We start from the raw sequence: 25,206 nt of genomic DNA, 5'->3' as shown, positions 1-25,206 counted from the left end.
AGGGCACCTACCACAGACACCTACGGGAAGAACCCCAGCAACCGGGTAGGATGTGGGGCGTGCGGGCAGTGAAGGAGGAGGACAAGTGGAGGCGGGACGGGACTGGCGCCCATGAGGGGTGGCTGGGGGAGGGGAAGGGATCCCATGCCTGAAGGGGGAAACTGGGGGACCACTGGGCAGAAAGGATTGAAAGGGAGCGTGGCCAGGTTTCCCCTGCCCACTTGGGCCCCGGGGAGCCTGCTGAGATCCCAGGCCTGATCCTCTGCCCACCGAGGCCCCCTCCAGCCACGCGGGTCCTGAGGGAGTGGGAGGGAAGGGAGGGGGAGCAAAAGTAAAGGCCAGACCTCCAAGATGGGCACCCCTGAGGGGTGGCTGGGGAAGGGGAGGAGTTTTTACACCCAGTGGGACCCACCCATGGTTAGGGGTCCAGCGGCAACAGGGGAGACCCTCGGGGAGACGGTGGGGGAGGGGCACAAAGGAACTGAAGGGAACGTGGCCAGTGCTTATCCTGTCCACTTAGGCACCAGGCCTCTTGGGCTCCCAGGCCTAAGCCTCTGCCCTCAGAGCCTCCCTGCTGCTACACAGAGCCCAAGCCCCGCCCCTACACCCCCACCCAGGGCCCTACCTCTACACTAGGAGACCGCCTCCAACACGCTGGGCCTAAACCCCACCCACACACCCTCACCAAGGGCCTTACCTCCAAACTCCAGAACCCCACACTCCAGAGGCCCTCCTTTCCACATGCTGCCTTTCCCCTTCCACGCAGGTCCTAAGTAGAGGCCCTGTCCAGTGCTTGAATGTCGCCCTGCCTAGGCCCCACCCCCAAGGGCTTCCGCTGGATGCATAGGTCCTGAGCCTAGGCCCCGCCCCACGCTCAAACGTCACCCCCCAACCCACCTAGGCCCTGTCCCACCCTAAACCCCGCCCCTGCCTAAGTTCCACCCCCTGCCTAAACTCTGCCTCCATAGCCAAGGCTTTTTTTTTTTCTTTCCGTTTTTCCTCTTTTAGATTGGGGTTCTATTTTACCTTGTTGATTCATTGTTGTTGATTCTTATACATTTTTAGTTTTCCTAAAATCTTTTTTATAATTTTATTTTATTCTTTATACTTTGCTATTGTTCTCTCCTTTTGGTTTGTTTCCCCCCACCCCTTCTTTTTCTGTCATGGTTTTATTTTACCTTGTTACAGTTGTTTCAATTATAGTTTTTGTTTGTTTGTTTGTTTTGCGGTATGTGGGCCTCTCACTGCTGTGGCCTCTCCCGTTGAGGAGTACAGGCTCCAGACACGCAGGCTCAGCAGCCATGGCTCAGGGGCCCAGCCACTCCACAGCATGTGGGATCTTCCTGGACCGGGGCACGAACCTGTGTCCCCTGCATCAGCAGGCGGACTCAACCACTGCGCCACCAGGGAAGCCCTCAATTATAATTTTTCCTAATATAATTTTTAATCTTTCAATTTTATTTTGTTTTTATTCTTTGATATTGTACTGCTTGCTTGCTTGCTTGCTTCCTTCCTTCCTTCCTCCCTCGCTCCCTCCTTTCCTTCCTTCTTAACTGCATCACAAATCTTGCAGGATCTTGGTTCCCAGGCCAGAGGCTGGGCCTGAGCTCCTGTGCTGGGAGCTCTGAGTCCAAACTGCTGGACTAACAGAGAATCTCAGACCCCAGCGAATATCAACAGGAGTGAGGCCTGCCAGACGTCATCTCAGCACAAGACCAGGCTCTATCTAACTGCTTGCAAACTCCAGTGCTGGCCATTTCAGGCCAAACAAGCAATAAGACAGGAATACAGCAGCACACATCAAAAAAGAAAAAAAGAAACGACAAAAAAATATGTTACAGACGAAGGAGCAAGGTAAAAACCTACAAGACCAAATAAATGAAGATGAAATAGGTAACCCACCTGAAAAAGAATTCAGAGTAATGACAGTAAAGATGATCGAAAAATCTCGGAAAGAGAATGGAGAAAATACAAGAAGCATATAACAAGGATCCAGAAGAACTAAAAAGCACACAAACACTGATAAACACCACAATTACTAAACTTAAAAATACTCTGGAAGGAATCAATAACAGAATAACTGAGGCAGAAAAACGGATAAGTCAGATGGAAGATAAAATGGTGGAAATAACTGCCGGGGAGCAGAATAAAGAAAAAAGAATGAAAAGAATCAAGGACAGTCTCAGAGACCTCTGGGACATATTAAACAAACCAACATTTGAATTGTAGGGGTCCCAGAAGAAGAAGAGAAAAACAAGGGGAATAAGAAAATATTTGAAGAGATTATAGTTGAAAACTTCCCTAATATGGGAGAGGAAATAGTTAATCAAGCCCAGGAAGAGCAGAGAGAACCATACAGGATAAATCCAAGGAAAAACACGCCAAGACACATATTAATCAAACTATCAAAAATTAAATACAAGGAAAAAATACTAAAAGCAGCAAGGGAAAAGCAACAAATAACATACAAAGGAATCCCCATAAGGCTGACAGCTGATCTTTCATCAGAAACTCTGCAGGCCAGAAGGGAGTGGCAGGACATACGGAAAGTGATGAAAGGGAAAACGCTACAATCAAGATTACTCTACCCAGCAAGGATCTCATTCAGATTTGACAGAGAAATTAAAATATTTAGAGATAATGAAACGTTAAGAGAATTCAGCACCACCAAACTAGCTTTACAACAAAAGCTAAAGGAACTTCTCTAGGCAGGAAACACAAGAGAAGGAAAATACCTACAAAAACAAAGCAAAACTATTAAGAAAATGGTAATAGGAACATACACATTGATAATTATCTTAAATGTAAATGGATTAAATCCTCCAACCAAAAGACCAGACTCACTGAATGGTTACAAAAACAAGATCCGTACATATGCTGTCTACAGGAGATCAACTTCAGACCTAGGTACACACACAGACTGAAAGTGAGGGGGATGGAAAAAGATATTCCATGCAAATAGAAATCAAAAGAAAGCTGGAGTAGCAATTCTCATATCAGACAAAATAGACTTTAAAATAAAGACTATTAAAAAGACAAAGAAGGATGCTACATAATGATCAAGGGATCAATCCAAGAAGAAGATATGACACTGTAAATATTTATGCACCCAACATAGGAGTACCTCAATACATAAGGCAAATGCTAACAGCCATAAAAGGGGAAATTGACAGTAACACAATCATAGTAGAGGACTTTAACACCCCATTTTCACCAATGGACAGATCATCCAAAATGAAAATAAATAAGGAAACACAAGCTTTAAATGACACATTAAACAAGATGGACTTAACAGATATTTATAGGACATTCCATCCAAAAACAACAGAATACACTTTCTTCTCAAGTGCTCATGGAACTTTCTCCAACATATATCATATCTTGGGTTACAAATCAAGCCCTGGTAAATTTAAGAAAATTGAGATCATATCAAGTATCTTTTCTGACCACAATGCTATGAGACTCGATATCAATTACAGGAAAAATCTGTAAAAAAATACAAATACATGGAGGCTAAACAATACACTACTAAATAACCAAGAGATCACTGAGGAAATCAAGAGGAAAACAAAAAATACCTAGAAACAAATGACAATGGAGACACGACAACCCAAAACCTATGGGATGCAGCAAAAGCAGTTCTAAGAGGGAAGTTTATAGCAATACAATCCTACCTCAAGAAACAAGAAACACCTCAAAGAAATAACCTAACCTTACACCTAAAGCAATTAGAGAAAGAAGAACAAAAAGACCCCAAAGCTAGCAGAAGGAAAGAAATCATAAAGATCAGATCAGAAATAAATGAAAAAGAAATGAAGAACTCTATAGCAAAGATCAATAAAACTAAAAGCTGGTTTTTGAGAAGATAAACAAAATAGATAAACCGTTAGCCAGACTCATGAAGAAAAAAAGGGAGAAGACTCAAATCAACAGAATTAGAAATGAAAAAGGAGAAGTAACAATTGACACTGCAGGAATACCAAGGATCATAAGAGATTACTACAAGCAACTCTATGCCAATAAAATGGACAACCTGGAAGAAATGGACCAATTCTTAGAAAAGTACAACCTTCTGAGACTGAACCAGGAAGAAATAGAAAATATAAACAGACCAATCACAAGCACTGAAACTGAAACTGTGATTAAAAATCTTCCAACCAACAAAAGCCCAGGGCCAGATGGCTTCACAGGCAAATTCTATTAAACATTTAGAGAAAAGCTAACACCCATCCTTCTCAAACTCTTCGAAAATATAGCAGAGGGAGGAACACTCCCAAACTCATTCTACGAGGCACCCATCACTCTGATACCAAAACCAGACAAAGATGTCACCAAAAAAAGAAAACTACAGGCCAGTATCTCTTATGAATACGATGCAAAAATCCTCATCAAAATACTAGCAAACAGAATCCAACAGCATATTAAAAGGATCATATACCATGATCAAGTGGGGTTTATCCCAGAGGTGCAAGGATTCTTCAATATACGCAAATCAATGTGATACACCATATTAACAAACTGAAGGATTAAAAACAATACGATAATCTCAATAGATGCAGAAAAAGCTTCTGACAAAATTCAATACCCATCTATGATAAAAACTCTGAGAAAGTAGGCATAGAGGGAACCTACCTCAACATAATAAAGGCCATATATGACAAACCCACAGCCACATTGTTCTCAATGGTCAAAAACTGAAACCATTTCCACTAAGGTCAGGAACAAGACAAGGTTGCCCACTCTCACCGCCATTATTCAACATAGTTTGGAAGTTTTAGCCACAGCAATCAGAGAACAAAAAGAAATAAAAGGAATCCAAATTAGAAAAGAAGTAAAACTGTCACTGTTTACAGATGACATGACACTATACATAGAGATTCCTAAAGATGCTACCAGAAAACTATTAGAGCTCATCAATGAATTTGGTAAAGTAGCAGGATACAAATTAATGCACAGAAATCTCCTGCATTCCTATACACTAATGATGAAAAATCTGAAAGAGAAATTAAGGAAACACTCTCATTTACCAATTCAACAAAAAGAATAAAATACCTAGGAATAAACCTACCTAAGGAGACAAAAGACCTGTATGCAGAAAACTATGAGACACTGATGAAAGAAATTAAAGATGATACAAAGAGATGGAGGGATAAACCATGTTCTTGGATTGGAAGAATCAACATTGTGAAAATGACTATACTACCCAAAGCAATCTGCAGATTCAATGCAATCCCTATCAAACTACCAAAGGCATTTTTCACAGAGCTAGAACAAAAAATTTCACAACTGGTTTGGAAACACAAAAGACAGCGAATAGCCAAAGCAATCTTGAGAAAGAAAAACAGAGCTGGAGGAATCAGGTTCCCAGACTTCAGACTATAGTACAAAGATACAGTAATCAAGGTAGTATGGTACTGTCACAAAAACAGAAATATAGATCAATGGAACTGGATAGAAAGCCCAGAGATAAACCCTACACATACGGTCACCTCATCTTTGATAAAGGAGGCAAGAAAATACAATGGAGAAAAGACAGTCTCTTCAATAAGTGGTGCTGGGAAAACTGGACAGCTACATGTAAAAGAATGAAATTAGAACACTCCCTAACACCATACACAAAAATAAACTCAAAATGGATTCAAGACCTAAATGTAAAGCCAGACACTATAAAACTCTTAGAGGAAAACATAGGAAGAACACTCTATGACATAAATCACAGGAAGATTCTTTTTGACCCACCTCACGGAGAAATGAAAATAAAACCAAAAATAAACAAATAGCACCTAATGAAATTTAAAAGCTTTTGCAGAGCAAAGGAAACATTAAAATGAAAAGAAAACCCTCAGAATAAGAGGAAATATTTGCAAATGAAGCAACAGACAAAAGATTAATCTCCAAAATACACAAGCAGCTCATGCAGCTCAATATCAAAAAAATAAACAACCTAATCTAAAATGGGCAGAAGACCTAAATAGACATTTCTCCAAAGAAGATATACAGATTGCCAACAAACACATGAAAAGATGCTCAATATCACTAATCATTAGAGAAATGCAAATCAAAACTACAATGAGGTATCACCTCACTCTGGTCAGAATGGCCATCATCAAAAAATCTAGAAACAATAAATGCTGGAGAGGGTGTGGAGAAAAGGGAACACTCTTGCACTGCTGGTGGGAATGTGAATTGGTACAGCCACTATGGAGAACAGTATGGAGGTTCCTTAAAAAACTAAAAATAGAATTACCATATGACCCAGCAATCCCACTACTGGGCATATACCCTGAGAAAACTATAATGCAAAAAGAGCCATGTACCACAGTGTTCACTGCAGCATTATTTACAATAGCCAGGACATGGAAGCAACCTAAGTGTCTACTGACAGATGAATGGATAAAGAAGATGTGGCACATATATACAATGGAATATTACTCAGCCATAAAAAGAAACGAAATTGAGTTATTTGTAGTGAGGTGGATGGACCTAGAGTCTGTCATACAGAGTGAAGTCAGAAAGAGAAAAACAAATACCATATGCTAACACACATATATGGAATCTGAAAAAAAAAAGGTTCTCATGAACCTAGGGGCAGGACAGGAATAAGGACACAGATGTAGAGAATGGACTTGAGGACACGGGGCCGGGGAAGGGTAAGCTGGGACGAAGTGAGAGAGTGGTATGGACTTGTATACACTACCAAATGTAAAATAGATAGCTAGTGGGAAGCAGCTGCATAGCACAGGGAGATCAGCTCAGTGCTTTTCGACCACCTAGATGGGTGGGATAAGGAAGGTGGGAGGAAGATGCAAGAGGGAGCGGATATGGGGATATACATATGCATATAGATGATTCACTTTGTTATACAGCAGAAACTAACACAACACTGTGAAGCAATTATAGTCCAATAAAGATGTTAAAAAGAAATGTGTAAGGGTGTCTTACCCTCAAGGAGAGTATGTGGGTCGCAAATTCTATACCCAATATATCTAACCATTGTAATCCTCTAAGTACGGTCTTTGAATAAACTGTTGCATGTGGGAAATACTATTCTGATTACAGCAATTGCCTGCAATCCAAGAAAGATCCATTTATCCTTTCACTCATGTATATATATTTCACATACACACAGAGAAATCTTAGAGAATCAGTTGTAGGAAATGTTCATTATTGGCAATGTAGTATAGTGGGAAAAACAGAGGCTTTGCAGTCAGACAGACTTGGGCTCAAACCTTGGTTTAGTTACTCTTATTAGATATGTAACTATGAGTAAGTCTATTTACATTTCTGAGTCTCATTTAAGGATCTGTAAAGTCAGGGTAATACATAAGACAATTATGAGGATTACACGAACAAACAAATGATGACAACTACTTCTAACTATACAAATGGATGCACAAGGGGGGAAGGAGTTGGGATCAGAGGGTCTTAAATTGCCCCCTTTTCCCAAGAAGGGGGTGGAAGTTGTGAACATGACCAAAGTGATTCATGATCAAAGCCAAATAGAAGCATGGTGAATCCAACTGTATTTTAGACAGTTACTGTCAAATGTTTTCTTAGACAAGAAATAAGAGGAACCCAATTTGAAGAGCTAAGAGCAGCATGGCTTCACAAATGGAAAGAGAGTCAATGACAGGTGCAAATGGACTGTAAATCAATGATATTACATACAATAACTCTAACTAATATTTACTGAGTGAATACTATTTGCAAAATCCAGTACACACATTGCCAAACACCAGAAACCCAGTTCTTAACTACTCTAGAATCATTCTAATCCAAAGTAAAGAAAGCATAAAACAGGAAGACAGCACCAGTAACAGAGAGATAGCACCGGTAAAGAACAAGTAGAATATGGTAATAAAATAGACCCCAGCTGGATAGCAGGGATAAATATTTGAGCTTTCCTGGGAAGCAAGAGGCCACTCATTTTAGGGAAAAGAAGGAAATGAAAGCTATAGTTGCTAAAACCCAAAATGGGCATGTGATTCTCCACGGTCTTTTATTTTTGGGGAAGAGCAGTAGAAAACAAATTCTAAATCCTCAAATTCCACTGACCTGGTCACTGTGGACTTGACATGTTAGTTTCAATGAAGGGGGATGACACGGGGCAGAGAACAGGTGAAGCAGTCTGGACATAATGCTCACTGAGTCCAGATGAGAAAATTTCAAACTGGATAGCACCAAATGCCTTAATAAACCAGTCCTACTCTGTTCTAGTTTCTCTATTTCAGGTTACATAGCTGCTCATATTGTTCTAGTTTTATACTGACTAAAACCAGAACTGAAAAAGAAATGGTTCTTATCCTAATCTAAACTGCTTGCTTTTGTTGATTCTACGCTTACTCCAGAAAAGAGATGTAGACCAATGGTTCTAGAAATGTGGTCAGCAAACATCTCGGGTTTCCAGAGACCCTTTTAGGGGGTCTGCATAATAATAATAAGACATTATTTGTCTTTTTCACTGTGTTGGCATTTGCATTAACAGTTGAAAACAATGGAGAATAAAACTGTTGTGAATTAGCACAGATCACTGTAGCGGTTCTAAACTCTAGTAGTCATTGTATTATTCACTACCATATACTCGGGAAAAGAAAGAAAGTTTGCTTAAAGATGTTGATGAAGCAGAAAAACTACTTTTATTAAATCTCAACCCCTGAGCATATGTCTGTTTAATATTCTGAGTGATGAATAGAAGGAACGCATAAAGCACCTGCAAACCAAATTATGTTATGATGGTTGTCTGGAGAAAAACTAGTTGGGCAATTAATTGAGTTGTGAGCTAAAGCAGCCACTTTTTTAATGGAACACCATCTTTACTTGTAAGACTGAGAAACAAACTATGATTCAGATTTGGGCATTTGGAAGCCATTTTCTTGAAAATGAACAAAGCCTGACAGTTTAAGGAAAACAACTGACAATATTTGTCGCTAATGATAAAAATTGAGCTTTCTTGATAAAATTAAAATTTTGGGCAACTTGTACACTCCTTGATAAGCTTGATAGTTTTTCAATTCTTAAAAGCTTTGTGGATGAGATTGGTAGGAACAGTAATAGGAATTTTTGATACTACATAATAAAATATGTCAACATTTGGAAGATCTGTATAGCTCAGTGAAACAATATTTTCCAAATGACCAATACAAGATGTTATAAAGTCATTCATGGGTAAAAGATCCATTCAAAGTACAACAAAGACCAATGGATTTCCATAACACAGAGTATGCAATGCTCACTGACGTGTTTTAGATTCACACAGCAACTAATCTTTAAGAAACTATTACCTTTTGTTGAATGTTAGTATAGCATCAAAGAAGAATATATATAATTATCTGAAAAACCTTTTAGGGGCTTCCCTTGGTGGCACAGTGGTTGAGAGTACGCCTGCCGATGCAGGGAACACGGGTTCGTGCCCCGGTCCGCGAAAAGGAGTGTTTCAAAGGTTTTTTTTTTTTTTGCGGTACGCGGGCCTCTCACTGTTGTGGCCTCTCCCGTTGCGGAGCACAGGCTCCGGACGCGCAGGCTCAGCGGCCATGGCTCACGGGCCCAAGCCGCTCCGCGGCATGTGGGATCTTCCCGGACCGGGGCACGAACCCGTGTCCCCTGCATCGGCAGGCGGACTCTCAACCACTGCGCCACCAGGGAAGCCCAAAACACTCCTTCTTTATACAAATGCATATCTGTGTGAAGCCAAATTTTCTTCATAAATGTCAATAAAGACAATATATCACAAGATGAATGTAGGAATTCAGCTCTCTTTTATTAAGCCAAACATTAAAGAGACTTAAAAAATGTCACACATCTCACTATGTGTTTTTTGCTTTGGAAAATATACTTATTTCTCATAAAAATATGTTATTTATGTCATCATATAATAGGTTTATTAGTTATTTTAAAATAAATATTTAAAAATTTCTCAGGTTTAATTCTTTTTATGGAAAATATCAGTAGATGTAACCCATATAACAAAAACCCTTTAGTGACCTTAATAATGTTTAAGCATTTGAAAAAGGGTCCTGAGACCAAAAGGTTTGAGAAGCACTGAATGTAAACTAATTGGGACAGATGTCATCTGGCCATAATTCTCTCCATATTTCCTAAGGGAAAGGGAATAAGGAGGGAAAAGAAAGGAAAGGGGATATACTGAATAGTAGGTATCCCACTGGCTGTCTTCATACACATTAATTTACCTCATTCATTCCATACAACAGCCTAATAGCTATGAATATCCCTATTTTACAGATGAAGAAACTGAAACTCAGAGAGGAGAGGTGACTTGCCTAAAGTCACAGCTTGTAAGCGAGAGAATTAAGGTTACACAGCATGCACCTTTTTGATCCTAAAGTTCTTATTCTTTCCACTACCTTATATTTATGGCAGAATCCCCCCACTAAAATTCGTCAGTGGCCAATCTAAACCCCTAAATGCAGAGCTTTGGTCTTTTCTGTAATTTCTGTTATAAATCTAAATATCTAATTATTTTACTTATTTCTAATTCTTCATTTTGACTTGTTTTTAACCACATCCAAAGAATGCTTGGTAGACTTAAAAATGGCTGTTAGTTGAATTTAGAGAACAATACACTAATTTTCTGAGTGTTAGAGTTGTTTAGACATAATATACATAGTCTCACAGTTCTTTCAACCTCACGCTAGTCAATATAAAAGGGTAGATTTATATAGTGAAGGGTCTGTCTCTTTTGCTTTGTAGGTTCATGTTAGCAAGCATTTATTCAAATATGCATTCATCAAATATTTATTAAAAAGTCTACTGTGTTTACCAGGCTTTGGTAACATGAAACATGAAAATACGAAGATTAATTTCTGATGATTTGAAATAGAATTATGGCCCTTTCAAAGCTTTACAATTTTATGGAAACCTTCTCTGTAATTAGGTTTGATCAGAGCTTCTCTTTTAAATGAAAACCTTAAAATGAAGAAACTAACGTATGCTTTAGTGAACACTTAATGATTATATTTTAATATTACTGTATTGAGTTCTTAGAAAATGCAAGTAGTAATAACAATGATCTGCTGCAGGAAGGATGCATTCCAGCTTGCTTTCTACCATGTTAAAGGCACACTGGATGTTTGGAGGAAAGGTGAAAATTCATTTCAGGGGGAAATACACTAGGAAGTCTGAACTTAGCCACAGATCTAAGCCACATTTTCCAGTTGAACTACATCAATTAGCAAAGCTGATGTTTTGATCTCCTTCTGTCTGATTCCTATGCTATAGTGTTCACTGGGTTTCAAACCCAGGAGGGTAAGACAGGGGTATTATTTTGGTACAAGGTACCAAAAGTTGCAAGGGGATTTTGAAATCGGATTCTTTCTCAATTGATTCTGAACTTGAGAGAAGACAGGATGGTATTTATTGGCCCAGAATTCCCAAGACTTCTATGTGTCGGATACTATGTTCACTTTATATATATTATTATCATTCCATTTTTCAGACAAAAAAACTGAGGCATAAGGAAGTTAACTTGTTTGAGGTGATGCTATATTAAGTGGAAGAGCTGAGATTCAAGCTCAGGTCTATCTGACTTTGTACTTCTAACCTCATCTCCACACTATCTCTCTGCAAAGGATATGATTCTAAATGTTATACAGGCACTAAAAATAGGAAATAAAAAGAGTTATTATCACAATCTGCCTTCAATGACTACAGGTTTTAAGTTTATTTGGAAAAATGTAGATGTCTTAGAATATAGAAAATGTTTAAAATAATACATTCTTATATTGATTATTCAGTTACTAGCTAAGTCTATTCATTTTTTCTTTCTAGTTATATTTTAAAAGATTTTGGGCTAAGGAAAAAAAAGGAAGAAAGAAAAAATATAGTGTGATTGGTGTCTTCAGTTTCTGAGGAAAAACAAAATTCAATATGAACAGCAGCAGCCCCTGGTGGTCTAAGGGGAAAAACATAGTGTATCTATTATTATGGGGGTTGAAATATGTTTTTAAAAAGAATATATGTACATATTTAGCCATTTGACTCAGTTCTCAACCCAACACATTAAAAAACAGATGCTTTAAAAAATGATCTGTTGGCAAGATGCTTGTTAAAATTTTATCAGTTGAAATATTAAAATTCATTATGAATTAATTAACACATTATATAAAAATAAAATGTTTTTGTTTCATCGTTTTACAAAGTACTATACCAGTGGTGATTAACACTGGGAATTTTGTGTGTCTTGATGTGTGTTGCTCAAAAAGAAACTAAATTTATAGGATTACCACTAAATTGATGACATTTTCTGTCTTCACTCTTGAATTCAGTTGGCAGATGTTTCCGAGAACAAAAAGTTCCATCTTATTACAAAACATATTAAGCAGGTTTTCCTGCCAGGCATGTCTGACATGATGTTTATTGCCTAGACCAAATCAATCCCCTTAATAAGCCATAATATATGCCAGAAAGTACATTATTTCATAGTTAAGGAAAGTTGCCACATGAAAGACGAAGTATTTTGATCTCTCAAGCTCTGCTCCTAATGCATCAGAAATGTGCTACATAATCCAATAGTTAGTCACATCTATTTAGACTCATTTAGTAGGTAAAATAAAACTATACTTTGCTAATCTTAAAGTTTTAGGCCTCGATTCTACTTTATTTCTGCTGGTGTATACTAGATATTTGCAAAAATTTCACAGGAGATTTTGGCTATTTACTGGATGCCAGAGAAAGAAAAGTCAAATACTTGAATATTCTAGGAAAATAAAATGGTTTCAGAGATTAAACAATCATTGAGTGAAATATAAGTGAGTTGAATTTGGTTGCTAAATCACTAGATAGAAATGACTTCCAGTGGCATCTGCACGGAAAAGAAGAGGTACAGAGGAGAAGAAAGGATATTTATTAGCCTTCAGCAATATTTTGGACATAGTCCAAGTCAGAGCATCAAAAACAGATTTTTTTTAAAAGAAAGCTTCAGTTTATCAGAGCTGGCTGTTTCTGAACAATTGCAAAAATTCACATGAATGCTGAAAAAAATCAGTCAGAAAACTAGACACCAAATATCTTGCGTGTTAAGGAATAAGTTTTTTGATGGATGTCAACAAGCAATCAATCCATAAATATTTGAGTATCTTCAATGTGTAATGCCAGGCTCTGCCAAGATTCCTATTCTCTAAATGTCTCCTCCACATTTGGATTTTTCCTTCTGTGGCCATATGATCTCCCTTCCCCCTCCACTTCTAGTAGTTTTATTTTTTTTAACGTTCTAAGTCTAATCCCTCTACTTTACTTCCTATCACTACAGCCCACAACTAAGTTTCTTAGGGAAGATATATTCAAGCAATTCTAACACAACATTACATAGATCAGCATCAAATCACTTTTGCCCATATTCCACCTACATACTATAAAGTCCTTTTACTGATCTTCTTCCTTAGTCTGAGTATTTGTCCTCTTATGCTACAGTTTGATACCAGAATAACCCTCATTCCTATGCTGCAAGTCACATTATCTAGGTATCCCTAGACTAAGGCCTAGTCTTTTTGCTTTAGTCTCCTTCCAGGGGATTGGATCCTAGTTAGTAGATTTAGCATCAGTTCCTGACTTTCTTGCAGTATGCACTGTACTACTGTAAAAACTGGCTCCTATCTGCTTATTCATAAGGATTGATATGCAATTCCAAAATCTATAAAGCATGCTCAAAGGATTGTAGGGCTATAATGGAAAAGGCATGAAAGATAAATTGATAATAATATTATGAGACAGAAGAGATAGCTCAAGATAGAACATGACAAATTCCATTCAAGTTAACTAATCATGGCAACTCCCAACAGTGTTAGTAAGGAGAGGTCACTGAATATGATGGGTGTGGATGAGTGGGATTTCAGCTGGGCACTACAACATGGACAGAATCTGAATTAAGGGAAAGAACAGAAAAGCAAAGTTACAGATTCCATAAAGCACAAAGTGTATACAGGGTAGAGCAAGTACAATAGCCTGGCTGTACTCTTATGAGCAAGTGTGTAAAACAGAAATAGCAATAGGTTGGCATAAATATTTCCATTTTCATCCATAATTTTAGCATCATGATGATATAGCTAAAAAAGAAAATAGGGTATCTCACTTTTATATATTCAGATGAAAATGTATAGGTCAATCAAGGTATCAAATAAATCATGACAAACCGATTTTTTTTTTTTTTTTTGCGGTACGCGGGCCTCTCACTGTTGTGGCCTCTCCCGTTGCAGAACACAGGCTCCGGACACGCAGGCTCAGCGGCCATGGCTCACGGGCCCAGCCGCTCCGCGGCATGTGGGATCTTCCTGGACTGGGGCACGAACCCGTGTCCCCTGCATCGGCAGGCGGACTCTCAACCACTGCGCCAACAGGGAAGCCACAAACCGATTTTTTATCATTAATTTTCAGAATGTCTTCTCAGTTACTGGATTAGGTAGGGGATCAACAATGTAATTTTTCTTCGTTTTGGTTTCTTTGAATGTTTCCTCACAGAAGATCAAGTAGTATACTTTAATAATGCAAGACATATTAGAGAAAGCAGTAGTAGTTTGGGATTTTAATCCTGGCTCTACCATCCTATTTATCAAATAAAAAATTATTATGAAGGCTCTGTTCTACAAATATTTATTATTATGTTTCTGTTCTAGGCTCTGGGTTACAGCAATGAAAAAAAACAGACTAAGTCCCTGCCCCATGGACCTTACGTTAAGAGCTATGTGACCTCAGGAAATTTACTAAGTATTGACTCTTAGTCTCCTCATCTGTAAAATGGGATCAGTATTATTGATCATATTAAATTTTTTAACACATTTTTGACTGGAGATGTATTGCGGCCACAGGCACTAGTTTCTGCAAAAATCGCCTGGTCAATGTGTTAACATTATTATTTATATATTATAAACATACTAAATAAATTGTTTACTGACAGTTACTAGTGTCCATTAAATGATAACTGGTCAAAAATCTATATAATCATCAAACGTAGTTTACTGTATCATATCATGCTTTTATTATAATTGGTTTAATTTTCATATTTCAGATACATATTTTATTTTCAACCAGTTAGAACAATGTGGTAAAGAGGAAAGAGAGCAAGAATCTACAGTAATCAGAAGCACTAGTTTTAACACTTAGTTCCATCATTTAGTAGTTCTGTGATCCTAGACAAAAATGTACCATCTATGCATCAGTTTCTTTAACTATAAAATAAGGGTGAAATTATTTGATTTACCTAGCTCATGGGGTTGTTCCAAAGAATAGATGATTGATTTCAAAATGTAAATGGTTAAGAAGTATATAAATAAAAGTTAATTCATCCTCATCACATACATGCTCTGTGTCTGAAAATTACAAATACATATTTGGAGATATGTAGAGGAAAGGAGAGTACTAGAAGTCACTTCTTGCGTGGATCAAAATTACCTAAGGATTAAGGCACCTGACACAAGATGAACCATTATTCTCTTTCCCACTACAGGATCATGCCTTACTATCTAGAAGTATGTTTGAAGAGTGTCAGCTTAGCTCTGCTATTTTGCACAATTCTGGAAGATTTTAAGAGAAAGGGTGTTTATTAAGAAAAATAACATTCATAACTAAGACTATCAGGTATAAAGCTGTGTTATCTACATGAGTCTATTTTTGTCTCTTAGTGCTTTCAATGAAAACCTAGATGAGTGAAATGGGACAAGAAAGAAAGAGGCAAAAAGACATGATAAGAAGTAAAAATAGCAGGAGTGTAGAAGAGATAAAACAAAGAAAAAAAGACAAAGGGAAAGGTAGATCTTAATGAAGCGACATAAAAATATTTTTTTCCCTTGGTACAATAAAAAAATAGATGCAGAAATAAACAAAACAGACGTGAAAAAAGAATAAAGAAAATGCACACATACAAGAGAACAAAAGAGAAAAATTAAAGCAATAGTGACATGATAAAGAGAAAATAGAAAAGAAATAAAATTTAAAAGACAGATGTCAGAAATAGATGATTAATCTGTACATATCATAGGCAAATAAAAGAAACTGTTTAAGAAGTAAAAAACTTAATACGCAAAATCACTTTTTGTTTGCATTTTACATAGAAAACTGAATATTGCGAGTGATTTGTATATTTCAAAAACTTACACAATTCATTTTTGGAATCCAGATATAAGGGGGAATTTTTTTTTAAATTCTATCTTAAGATGGTGGTTGACAGACTGGATCATATTAATTAGGAAGCTCAGGACAACCAATAGAGAAGAAGGTGACATCAGGACCCTGATGCAGTCATGGCAAAGAAAGGCAGTAATATAACTACATGAACAAGCTACTTATGAATTCCAAATCTAATCATTGTTTTTGTTTCTCAAACAATATATTAAATAGTGAGATGCTTTTCAGACATTTAAATATTGTAATCTGCCTAACTTTTGCTTGATTCATTGTATGATACGCTTTAGGTAGTCTTGATCTGGATATATTTTGGGGGGGTCCTGAGAATTTATATGCTGCTTAACTGTCCTAACTTACTCAACAGACTGACCTATAATCAAATGTGTTGAATGTCTGGAGTACAATTCCCAAAAGTATAGCGATTATGCCATGAACTAGAAGTAAAATAAAGAAAATAACTTATAAAGCTACATATTTTGCCTCAAAGGTGGTATGAAATATTTTATTAATGAATTTTAAAGTAAATGTAAAAATAGCTCAAGTTGAATAATCTGAAACTTTATTACTATCTCACAGTATAATTTATAAAATGTTAAATTGTCTATATTTAAATGTTCTGAATTGCTCACTTTTGAAGAACATATCAATTTACTATTTTACTTACCCAATAGCATTTTGGACATACTGTACTATTAAATTATATTTCTAGCACCCATAATAAGGGCTTTGAAAACTGCATGAATCTGTCATATATATATAATGCACAGTGGTATATCAAGCAGAATGTGTCAAAGGGCAAATAAAATTGTTTGTGCCCCCTATAGAATTAGAATTCCTTGGGCAGCACTGCTATAACGATCCCATGCTGCTAGCATTACAAAGTGCAAAGGTTCACTGGATAAGAAAAGAGCAAAGGACAGAGTTCCCTCATTACACTATTCCTAAACTATTCTAGCTTAAATATTTATTAAGATATTAATTACTCTTCCTCCCTCCATCAGCCTTCAGAAGTTAGGCTGAGAAACTGTGGATGGATGGTTGCTCATAGGAAAACAATGCATTAAAACTATAACCACCCAAGACGAAGACTGATGTTTGTACAGTGCATTATTAATTGATTTTGAGACTTAAATAAAATATCACACTGAAATAAGAATGCGTTTTGTTACTTTGAATAAAAAACAGAAAACATTTCAAATAACACCCTTGGGAAATAAATCTTTAAAAATTAACACTTAAAAAAAATAAACAAAATAATTTAAGAAAATAAACTATAAATAAAGAAAAGGAATGTAAAATTGCTTAGAACAGGTCTGAACATATGGAAGATTTTCAATAAATGTTAGTTGCTGTTGTGGTTTAAAAAAAAAGGAAAAGGAAATAATGAAGGAAAGTAATGATCTTGCTTATTACTTACTCTGATATACAACTGCATCATTTCTTTTTCCCTTTGGGGGTTACGATACTTCTCGTAGAAATCACGTCGCTTCTTTGTTTCTTTAGAGACTTTATCTTTTCTTTCCCGTTTTTCTGCTGGTTCATCTGAACTATCAGAAGATGACTGTACATGTATCTTCGGCTTTTCTACTTCGATATAGTTTTCATTGGGATTCAGTACTATTACTCCATATCCTTCCTGTTTTGAAAGCAAAAAAGGCAGCATAATTTAATATTAGAAATCATTACAATTCATAAAAACGTTCTTAAAATCTCAGTGATTTAATATAGTTACATATTCACTAAAATATTCCTTTATAATATAGTTTTAATTTCTCCAACAGAAAGTGATTTAAAATTATGTATTGTGTGTAGAAATAAGCATAGACTGTCTATAAGATCAAAAAGACATAATTGTAACACATTAAAATAATAAAGCTTAAATTAAAAAAGTACTAGATCTCCAAGAACCCCCAAAATGATTCAAATAAATTATCAAATAGCAAGTACACTTTCAAACCACATTAATATTTATAATACATATTTTGAGAAAATAACCTCTTTGAAATTGAAGTTTACAATTCCAACCACATTTTGCTGGATTTCTGTTCCTTTACAATTGCACTTTAATGAGTATTTTTTATTTGTTTGAACTTAAAAAAAGAATAAGCAATTAAAGAGGAGTAAACAGCCTACAGATTTACAAGTCTTTATTATCAGGAACACAGAATGTCTACCTATGCATACTGGATTCTTTTCACCTCTCTTCTTTCAGGAAGGCACACAAATCACAAAACAAAATAATGTCTTACTGTAATGTATGGAACCAAGTTTTTAATCCTGAAATTTCTTTTATTTTTCAACTACCATAAAAATTTCTCTTTATTAAGAACTAGTACCAGGAAACAAGTTCCAGAATTTAAAATACAGCTTATTGAGCTATTATATTTTTTTTAAAGTTTTAAAAACATGTTTTCCTGTCTGACTTAATTCTAGCAAGGCAAACCTTTCTATAGTTATAATTAAAGAAACTTTTGGCACTTATATTGTAAATGATGGAATAATCTAACCATGAGAAAATAGAGAAGGATAAACAATTACCACTGACAAGCCACACATATTTTTGAAGCTATTTATATCTTGTCTTTTCTATTCAATTCTGTACTGTGGGTGCCCTATTTTGTCTGGTAAAATCTTGTAAGGTCATACTTAAAACATGCGTTATATTATGTTTAAAAAATAAGAGCTCTTAAAAATAAAGCTTAAAAAATTCTCATCCTTACTAAAAAAAAAAAAAAGTACATACTTTTCCCAAAACTGTAACTGTAGAATCTTCTACATCAAGTTTAAATTTAATTGTTTTTTGCCAAACCAAACATATGATAATTAAAAAAACAAACTGAGAGCAGTAATACAAGCCAATATTAAGCATAGACTCTATTGTCCTTATTTGTAAATATGCTACATTGCTACACATTGTTGGCTTTTCTAATAGTTGATTTCACAAACTACATACAAACTTCATTGGGATTGTTTCAGTTTCCCCCCAATCAGTTGATATTATTGTCTAAAACCATGATATGGTTTGGAGATTTTCAAGATCACTGAAGTTTTGATTTTAGTGATAGGGCTGTTAATTAAGATATAGTTGTCTTACACATATGAAAACTACAGAATAATATATACTAAACTGATAAACAAAATACCACATATTCCTCAATATGTGTTTAAATAAAACCTTTCATACCTTGTTCATGAAAGGCTTATAAAACACTTTACAAATTTTTAAATTTAAATGTTCATTAACAAAACACAAGACAAGATCGTTTTTTTAAGTTTCTTAGCTGGTAAGTCAAAGTTTTACCAACAAAAGATATTTTATTTGGTTCTGCTTTATTCTAATCTGTATAGCTATTCAAAAGTCTTGTAATTCATTGTGATCACTGTCAGGTAGACATATTGTCACTCGGTGATTTTCTACAGTTGGACACACTTGACTAGTTATTAAAATCACATTTGAAGGAAGTTCCTACCCCTCTTCCTTGTGCCTCTTACAACTTTTCACGCCCTTCTCAAATTTCAGCTATAACTTCTCCTCCCACCAAAAGTAAGTTAAAGAACACTGTTGCACTCTGCTAAACAGGCTGAAATAGAGGCATTCAGTACACTGCCTCTGGTGTAAGGAACATAGTCAAAAAAGGTCACCATAGGCCAAAAAGAAAATTGCCTCCTTACTAGATTCTCTACCGTGAGTAAGTGGTCTCCTGTCATGTTTCTTCCCTGCCTTCTCTGAGTGAACTGAACTTTACACACACACACACACACACACACACACACACACACACACACACACAGCCTTTCATACTTACAAGAGTTAGGGTTAGCAAGACCAAAACAGAATCTTAGAGTTCTTAGAGATGAAAATAGTGATATATTACATTTTAATGATAATATGAAAAATTTCAAACTCAAGGTAACAAAGTGGGACTTTAATAAATTGATAAAACATGAACATCATCTTTGCACAATGAATAAACTCCAAATAAAGGTAAATTCTTTAGACAAAATTTATAGTCACCAAAAATGAGAAAGCTATCACCCTAGTTTATAATTTAATCACTAGAAATAATATTTGCATAATGCCAGATTTATTTGAGCAGAAGTTTTTACTTTAATTTTTGCAAATCATAGATTGAGAAATTATTGTGCCTACTTGATTTTAAATGAACTATGAAATTTGATATGTCCCATCTAAATAAGTATAAAAACCAGAAACACATAAATCATCAAACTAGTAGTATTTGTCTAAGTTATCGATTATGTAACTGAAAATTACATGACTCATTTCTCCAATTTTATAAAGACATGATGTCAATTTTTCACCAAGGCATCAACAGATGAAAAATGATTCTATTTTTAAATCATGACTATATAAATCAATTAAATAATTTTTATCATATAAATTTCAACAATGAATGCTTTTCTTTAAATGTTTGATTTATTCAGAAAATATTTTATCATTTAGATATTTCATCTGCAAATTTAATTAATGGAATAACAATCAAAAATATTCAGGAACATTTTCTGTGGAAATGAGAGCTAATTTTAATAAATGTCTCTGTTGCAAATTCAATTACCATTCTGTAAAAAACTTACATTTTTCAAATAAAATTTTCCTGATAATTAATGCAATATTCACAGAGACCATTCATAACCATTTTATGAGTAGGAGAAAGCTGGAGCAACAAAATAAAGTTAACTATCCCACCTAAAGATATGTAGTAAAACTTCATCTGTTCCTCTTTTTCTCTGCCACATGTAAACATTGTCCAAAAAATCCTTTTACATAATAAAGCTACAAAGAGCTTTTCCATGTTAACATTAATATATGTAAACTAAGGAGTCAAAGTAAATAGTCAGAGTAAACAAAGCAGACCACAAACCAGAAGTTAAACTTAACTGTTTTAAATAGAATGATATCAATTTATATCTTAAACAAAGAGAATAAACACCATTTTAAAAATCAATTCTTTCTATCCCAAGTAACTCAATCAGTACACACAGAAATAAGTAAGAGGAGATCCTAGTTTAACCTTTAACAAATGTACCCATAAAGTTTTATAAAACTACTCTATATAACCAGGCGTCAAATATAATATCATAAAAGAACTGTGCACTGCCACTCCAAAGGAGATCTCCATAATTAATGCTTAGAACATTAAACATTTTATATTGAAGTATTTTTAATTTAATTATTCCTTAAGCATGCTAAATTTCTCCTACGATGAAAATTTTGGTCATTTCAAATGTACATGGAAAGTTCTGTTATCTTTACCAAGATAAAGTGATCAAACTGATTATCTAACATTCTACAACTAAATAAATAAAACTTCTGGCATCTTTTGTAATGATTCACCCAAATCAATTCCAATATCCAACATTTCAAGGGACAAAGCATACATAAAGTTGTTAATTAACTCATGTTTGATCGCACAGTCTAATAGAAGATCAAGGTGATCAAGAGGACAGATATTGGTAAAAGTAAGCTTTAGCTCTTTAATTTACCTCATCCTATTTTCTACCCTTTTGTAGCTATAACTATAGTTTCATTATTAAACCTGTGTTTATAAGGTATAAACCATGGGATCTTAATCAGAAACTCCCAAAATTTTACTGCTTGACGTAGCATTTTATTCATCACAGTGCTTGCTGTGATTTAAACAGAATACACAGGCCTCTGGGCCTCCTTTACTTTGAAGTCTATAGATGCACTTACTAATAATTAATAGTTCATTTATCATTCAATCAACAAATGATGGCTTAGGTCAGGGGTCTAGAACAGACAGGTGATGCGAAACACAAAGAACCAAAGAGGAAATCTTGCTTAAGAAATTAAATCAGTACAGAAATGCACTTATGGAGAAGATTCTACAAATAGATAAAATTTTAAAATGCCTGGCCAGAAACAGAATTTACTTTTGACCCCAATGAAACCTTGCCAAAACTGAAGATTTATCTAAGTTAATTTGCCTATTAATTACCAATTATAAGGAAATCGGAAAATAGGAGCAAATTCTACATCTTTTCAAATCTCTTGTGGTTGGCTACATAAAAAATCAGCTGAAAGTACTCAGCTCTACATATTAACCTGCCAATACTGCCAAGCCACATGTGACCAAAGAGGTCAGGGGCCAGAGTATAATCCTTTGACCTACGGAACTATCTGTTTTGGTCTTCAGGCAAGGCTCCGTAAGAGATCATTTTACACAGATTTATCAATCACATTTTTCACGTTCAGCATTCTATCTGCTGGGTTTGAAAGAAGATAGGTGCCCATCCTCAAGGGAAATGAAACCCAAAGTGTCTTATCTATAAACTATATCTACTACTGTCCATTCATCTTTTCTGAAAGATGTATGTTGTGTTTCTTCTCATCTTTTTCTCAAGAAGGGTATGTATATGTCACTGTTGCAACATCCTAGGTGCAACAGTGAGATGAGGTCATGACAACCAATCAGAAGTCACTAGTGAAGCGTTAAAAGTAAACATAGCTGTTGGAGCTGCAGCTCTGCTTGAAAACTGCCCCCTCCATTATTTCAGCAATTTTCTCAAGACGTGACCTGGGACTGAAACGCCTGAAATGTCACTTGACTCTGTTTTGTGCTTCTTCCCAACTGCATTTAGGTAACAGCACCCTGCTAATATTTTGTAAAATGTCTGTCATGACCATGCTTTGACTTGTAGTTCCCTAAATTCTAATGTTGTGTTCCACGGTATAAAAATACCATAATGTGAACCAACATAGATTACCCAATAAGTTTCCAACTTCAAATAGCTCATCAAGTTAGTCAGTAAAAGAAAACATGCCACAAAAAGTTTTCGGAGGACCACCTGTTGTCTATTATTTTTACATAGCACTTACTCATAAATCATAACACAGGGTAATTAATCAACCTGTCAAAGAGAAGGTCAAAGGTTATATGGTAGAGTCAGAAGGTCATGCATGGGCTGATAGAGGTCAGGGTCACACTGCATTCCTCATTATCAAGTTGGGATGAGAGACGGCCCAAGCAAACAAAAGTGAAAGCAGATGGAGAAGAGAGTGGATAAAAAAAAAAAAGAAAAGAAAATTTCACAAACAAAAAGAAAAGTGAAAGAAGACTGTCTGCTGCTTTCAAGTAGAGAATAGAAGAGAAAAGAAATACACTGAAATGTGCTCAAAGAAGCTCAAGAACATAAAGAAACTACAGTTTCATTAATTAAATAAGTCGAATATAACTTTTCGTGGTCATTGTATTAGTGCATACTAAGCAATATTAGAAAATATATGTTTGCCATCTCTATACCTTCCCTAGCTAGTGTACCGGGATAAATTAAGGTAAATGCAAAGAGTTCCAAAGGATAAAGTACAATTACAAAAAAACTTATTATAAGAGGGTTTTTTCCCCTTTAATATTGTTTCAGCATTATAACACAGATGCAAATAGTTTTAAGCCATAGGATAATTTTTGAGTATGCTACAAAGATATCCACAAACACAAATGCATCATAAAAGTCCTTTTGAATAACAAAACAGTTATAAAATATTCTATTATTACGCTGGCCTGAATTAGATGCAGAATACTGTGCAAAATTAGCTGTCACCCTTTGCTCAAAATCTTTGTTAATCTCATTTTGAATGTTTGCAGCTTTATCAACACATGCATCAATGTCAGCTCCTTGGTTACTGAACCGCTGTAGCTGGAAGAAGATATAATTAAAATGTTTTGGCACAGAAAAGGTGAAATTGTATCTTCCCTTGTTCCCTTAGGAGTCTGTAAAACATGAAGGATATATTGACAAACACACACCCTTGTCTCCGGTTCTGACATCAGGTCAACCAAGTGCTATTTATTTTAAAACATTTACTTTGCACTTACTCACATTATCACCTGCTCTGTTTCTAACTTTTCCTAGGCTTTAGAACGTTATGTTGCTTAAATATCACAAATTTCTTTTCTAATCATCAATATCTTATTTATCAAAGCATTCCATATGTACAATAGCATTATAAAAACATTTACCATTCATTATAAATGGCAGAAATATGATTTAATACTACAGCATTATGAAATATTTTATATTCTTTGCTTCTCATTCTCATAAAAAGACATAAACATACATTAAACTAAAAGAAGTAACAAGTTACAACTGTTGCCCAGTCAGTGACAGATCAAAATGCCTAAGTGGATACAGGGAACCCTATGGACACACCTCCTTTATTACATGTTCCCAAGCCGACTTGAATGGACAAATTTATCTTATGAAATGTATGTTCTGCATGCTAGCTATGCCTTTATGGTTTAAAGTCTTAAATGTTCTCTTAACTTATTAGCATTATAAAATTGTGTAAATACTGTAGCTATAGATGGTAGGCACATGGTCTTTCAAAATATCACTCTTACCCAATCATATACAATACAAACATATTGTTTTTAAGTTACTCTTAAAACCTGCTTACGAACTGTGGTACATAAATCATTTTATCTTAAAATATGTCACCTTTCTCTTCTATTCCCTCAATTAAAATAGCATGTCTAAAATATTTTTGTTGTTTTTTCAAGAATATATCAGTGCTTTGCTTGTGTTTCCGAAGTCCACTTGCAACCATGAGGACATAATGAAAGATCCCAAGTATTCACTGAGTCAATCATTCTTTAAACACTGATTTTACACAACAAGTATTTAATAAGCAGCTACTATCTACCAAGCACTATGCTAGGTACAGTGCTATACTTATGGTCACCTTTCATTTTAAGATATTTCCACTCAGTAGAAAATTCCAAATAATAATTAAGTACAAATTCCTAAAATTTCTACATGAAGCCATGTTATTCTTCAATAGGAAGAGGAATATGAAAAGAAAAAAAAAAGAAAAAATCATTATAAAATATTTCTAAAGCCAATCTAGCTATACTTTCAAGGATGAGTAATCATAAATAGTAAGCTGTGTTTGTGTTACGAGTATTATTTAAACTTACTCCCTCACAAGGAAAGTGTACCTCTTAGGAATGTGTGTGTGTGTGTGTGTGTGTGTGTGTGTGTGTGTGTGTTTGTGTGTACATGCACATTGTATATACATCCAGATATTTTAACAAA

General features: G+C 35.4%; 1 protein-coding gene across 7 annotated transcripts in view; it reads right to left on the bottom strand.

The window, feature by feature from the left end:
• ARB2A (ARB2 cotranscriptional regulator A) overlaps positions 1-25,206 on the bottom strand; it is a 427,691-nt gene that overhangs the window by 234,477 nt on the left and 168,008 nt on the right. For all 7 annotated transcript variants that reach the window (XM_027100623.1, XM_027100624.1, XM_027100620.1 and 4 more), the window contains one exon: positions 17,549-17,767. In XM_027100623.1, the coding sequence (XP_026956424.1) occupies positions 17,549-17,767 (219 nt within the window). The remainder of the gene's footprint in view (positions 1-17,548; positions 17,768-25,206) is intronic.

This window comes from Aethalodelphis obliquidens, unplaced genomic scaffold (genome assembly GCF_003676395.1).
Source record: "Aethalodelphis obliquidens isolate GAN/ISIS:26980383/991018 unplaced genomic scaffold, ASM367639v1 scaffold4, whole genome shotgun sequence".
Classification (NCBI taxonomy): domain Eukaryota; kingdom Metazoa; phylum Chordata; class Mammalia; order Artiodactyla; family Delphinidae; genus Aethalodelphis; species Aethalodelphis obliquidens.
This window is presented reverse-complemented; position numbering and strand designations above follow the sequence as displayed.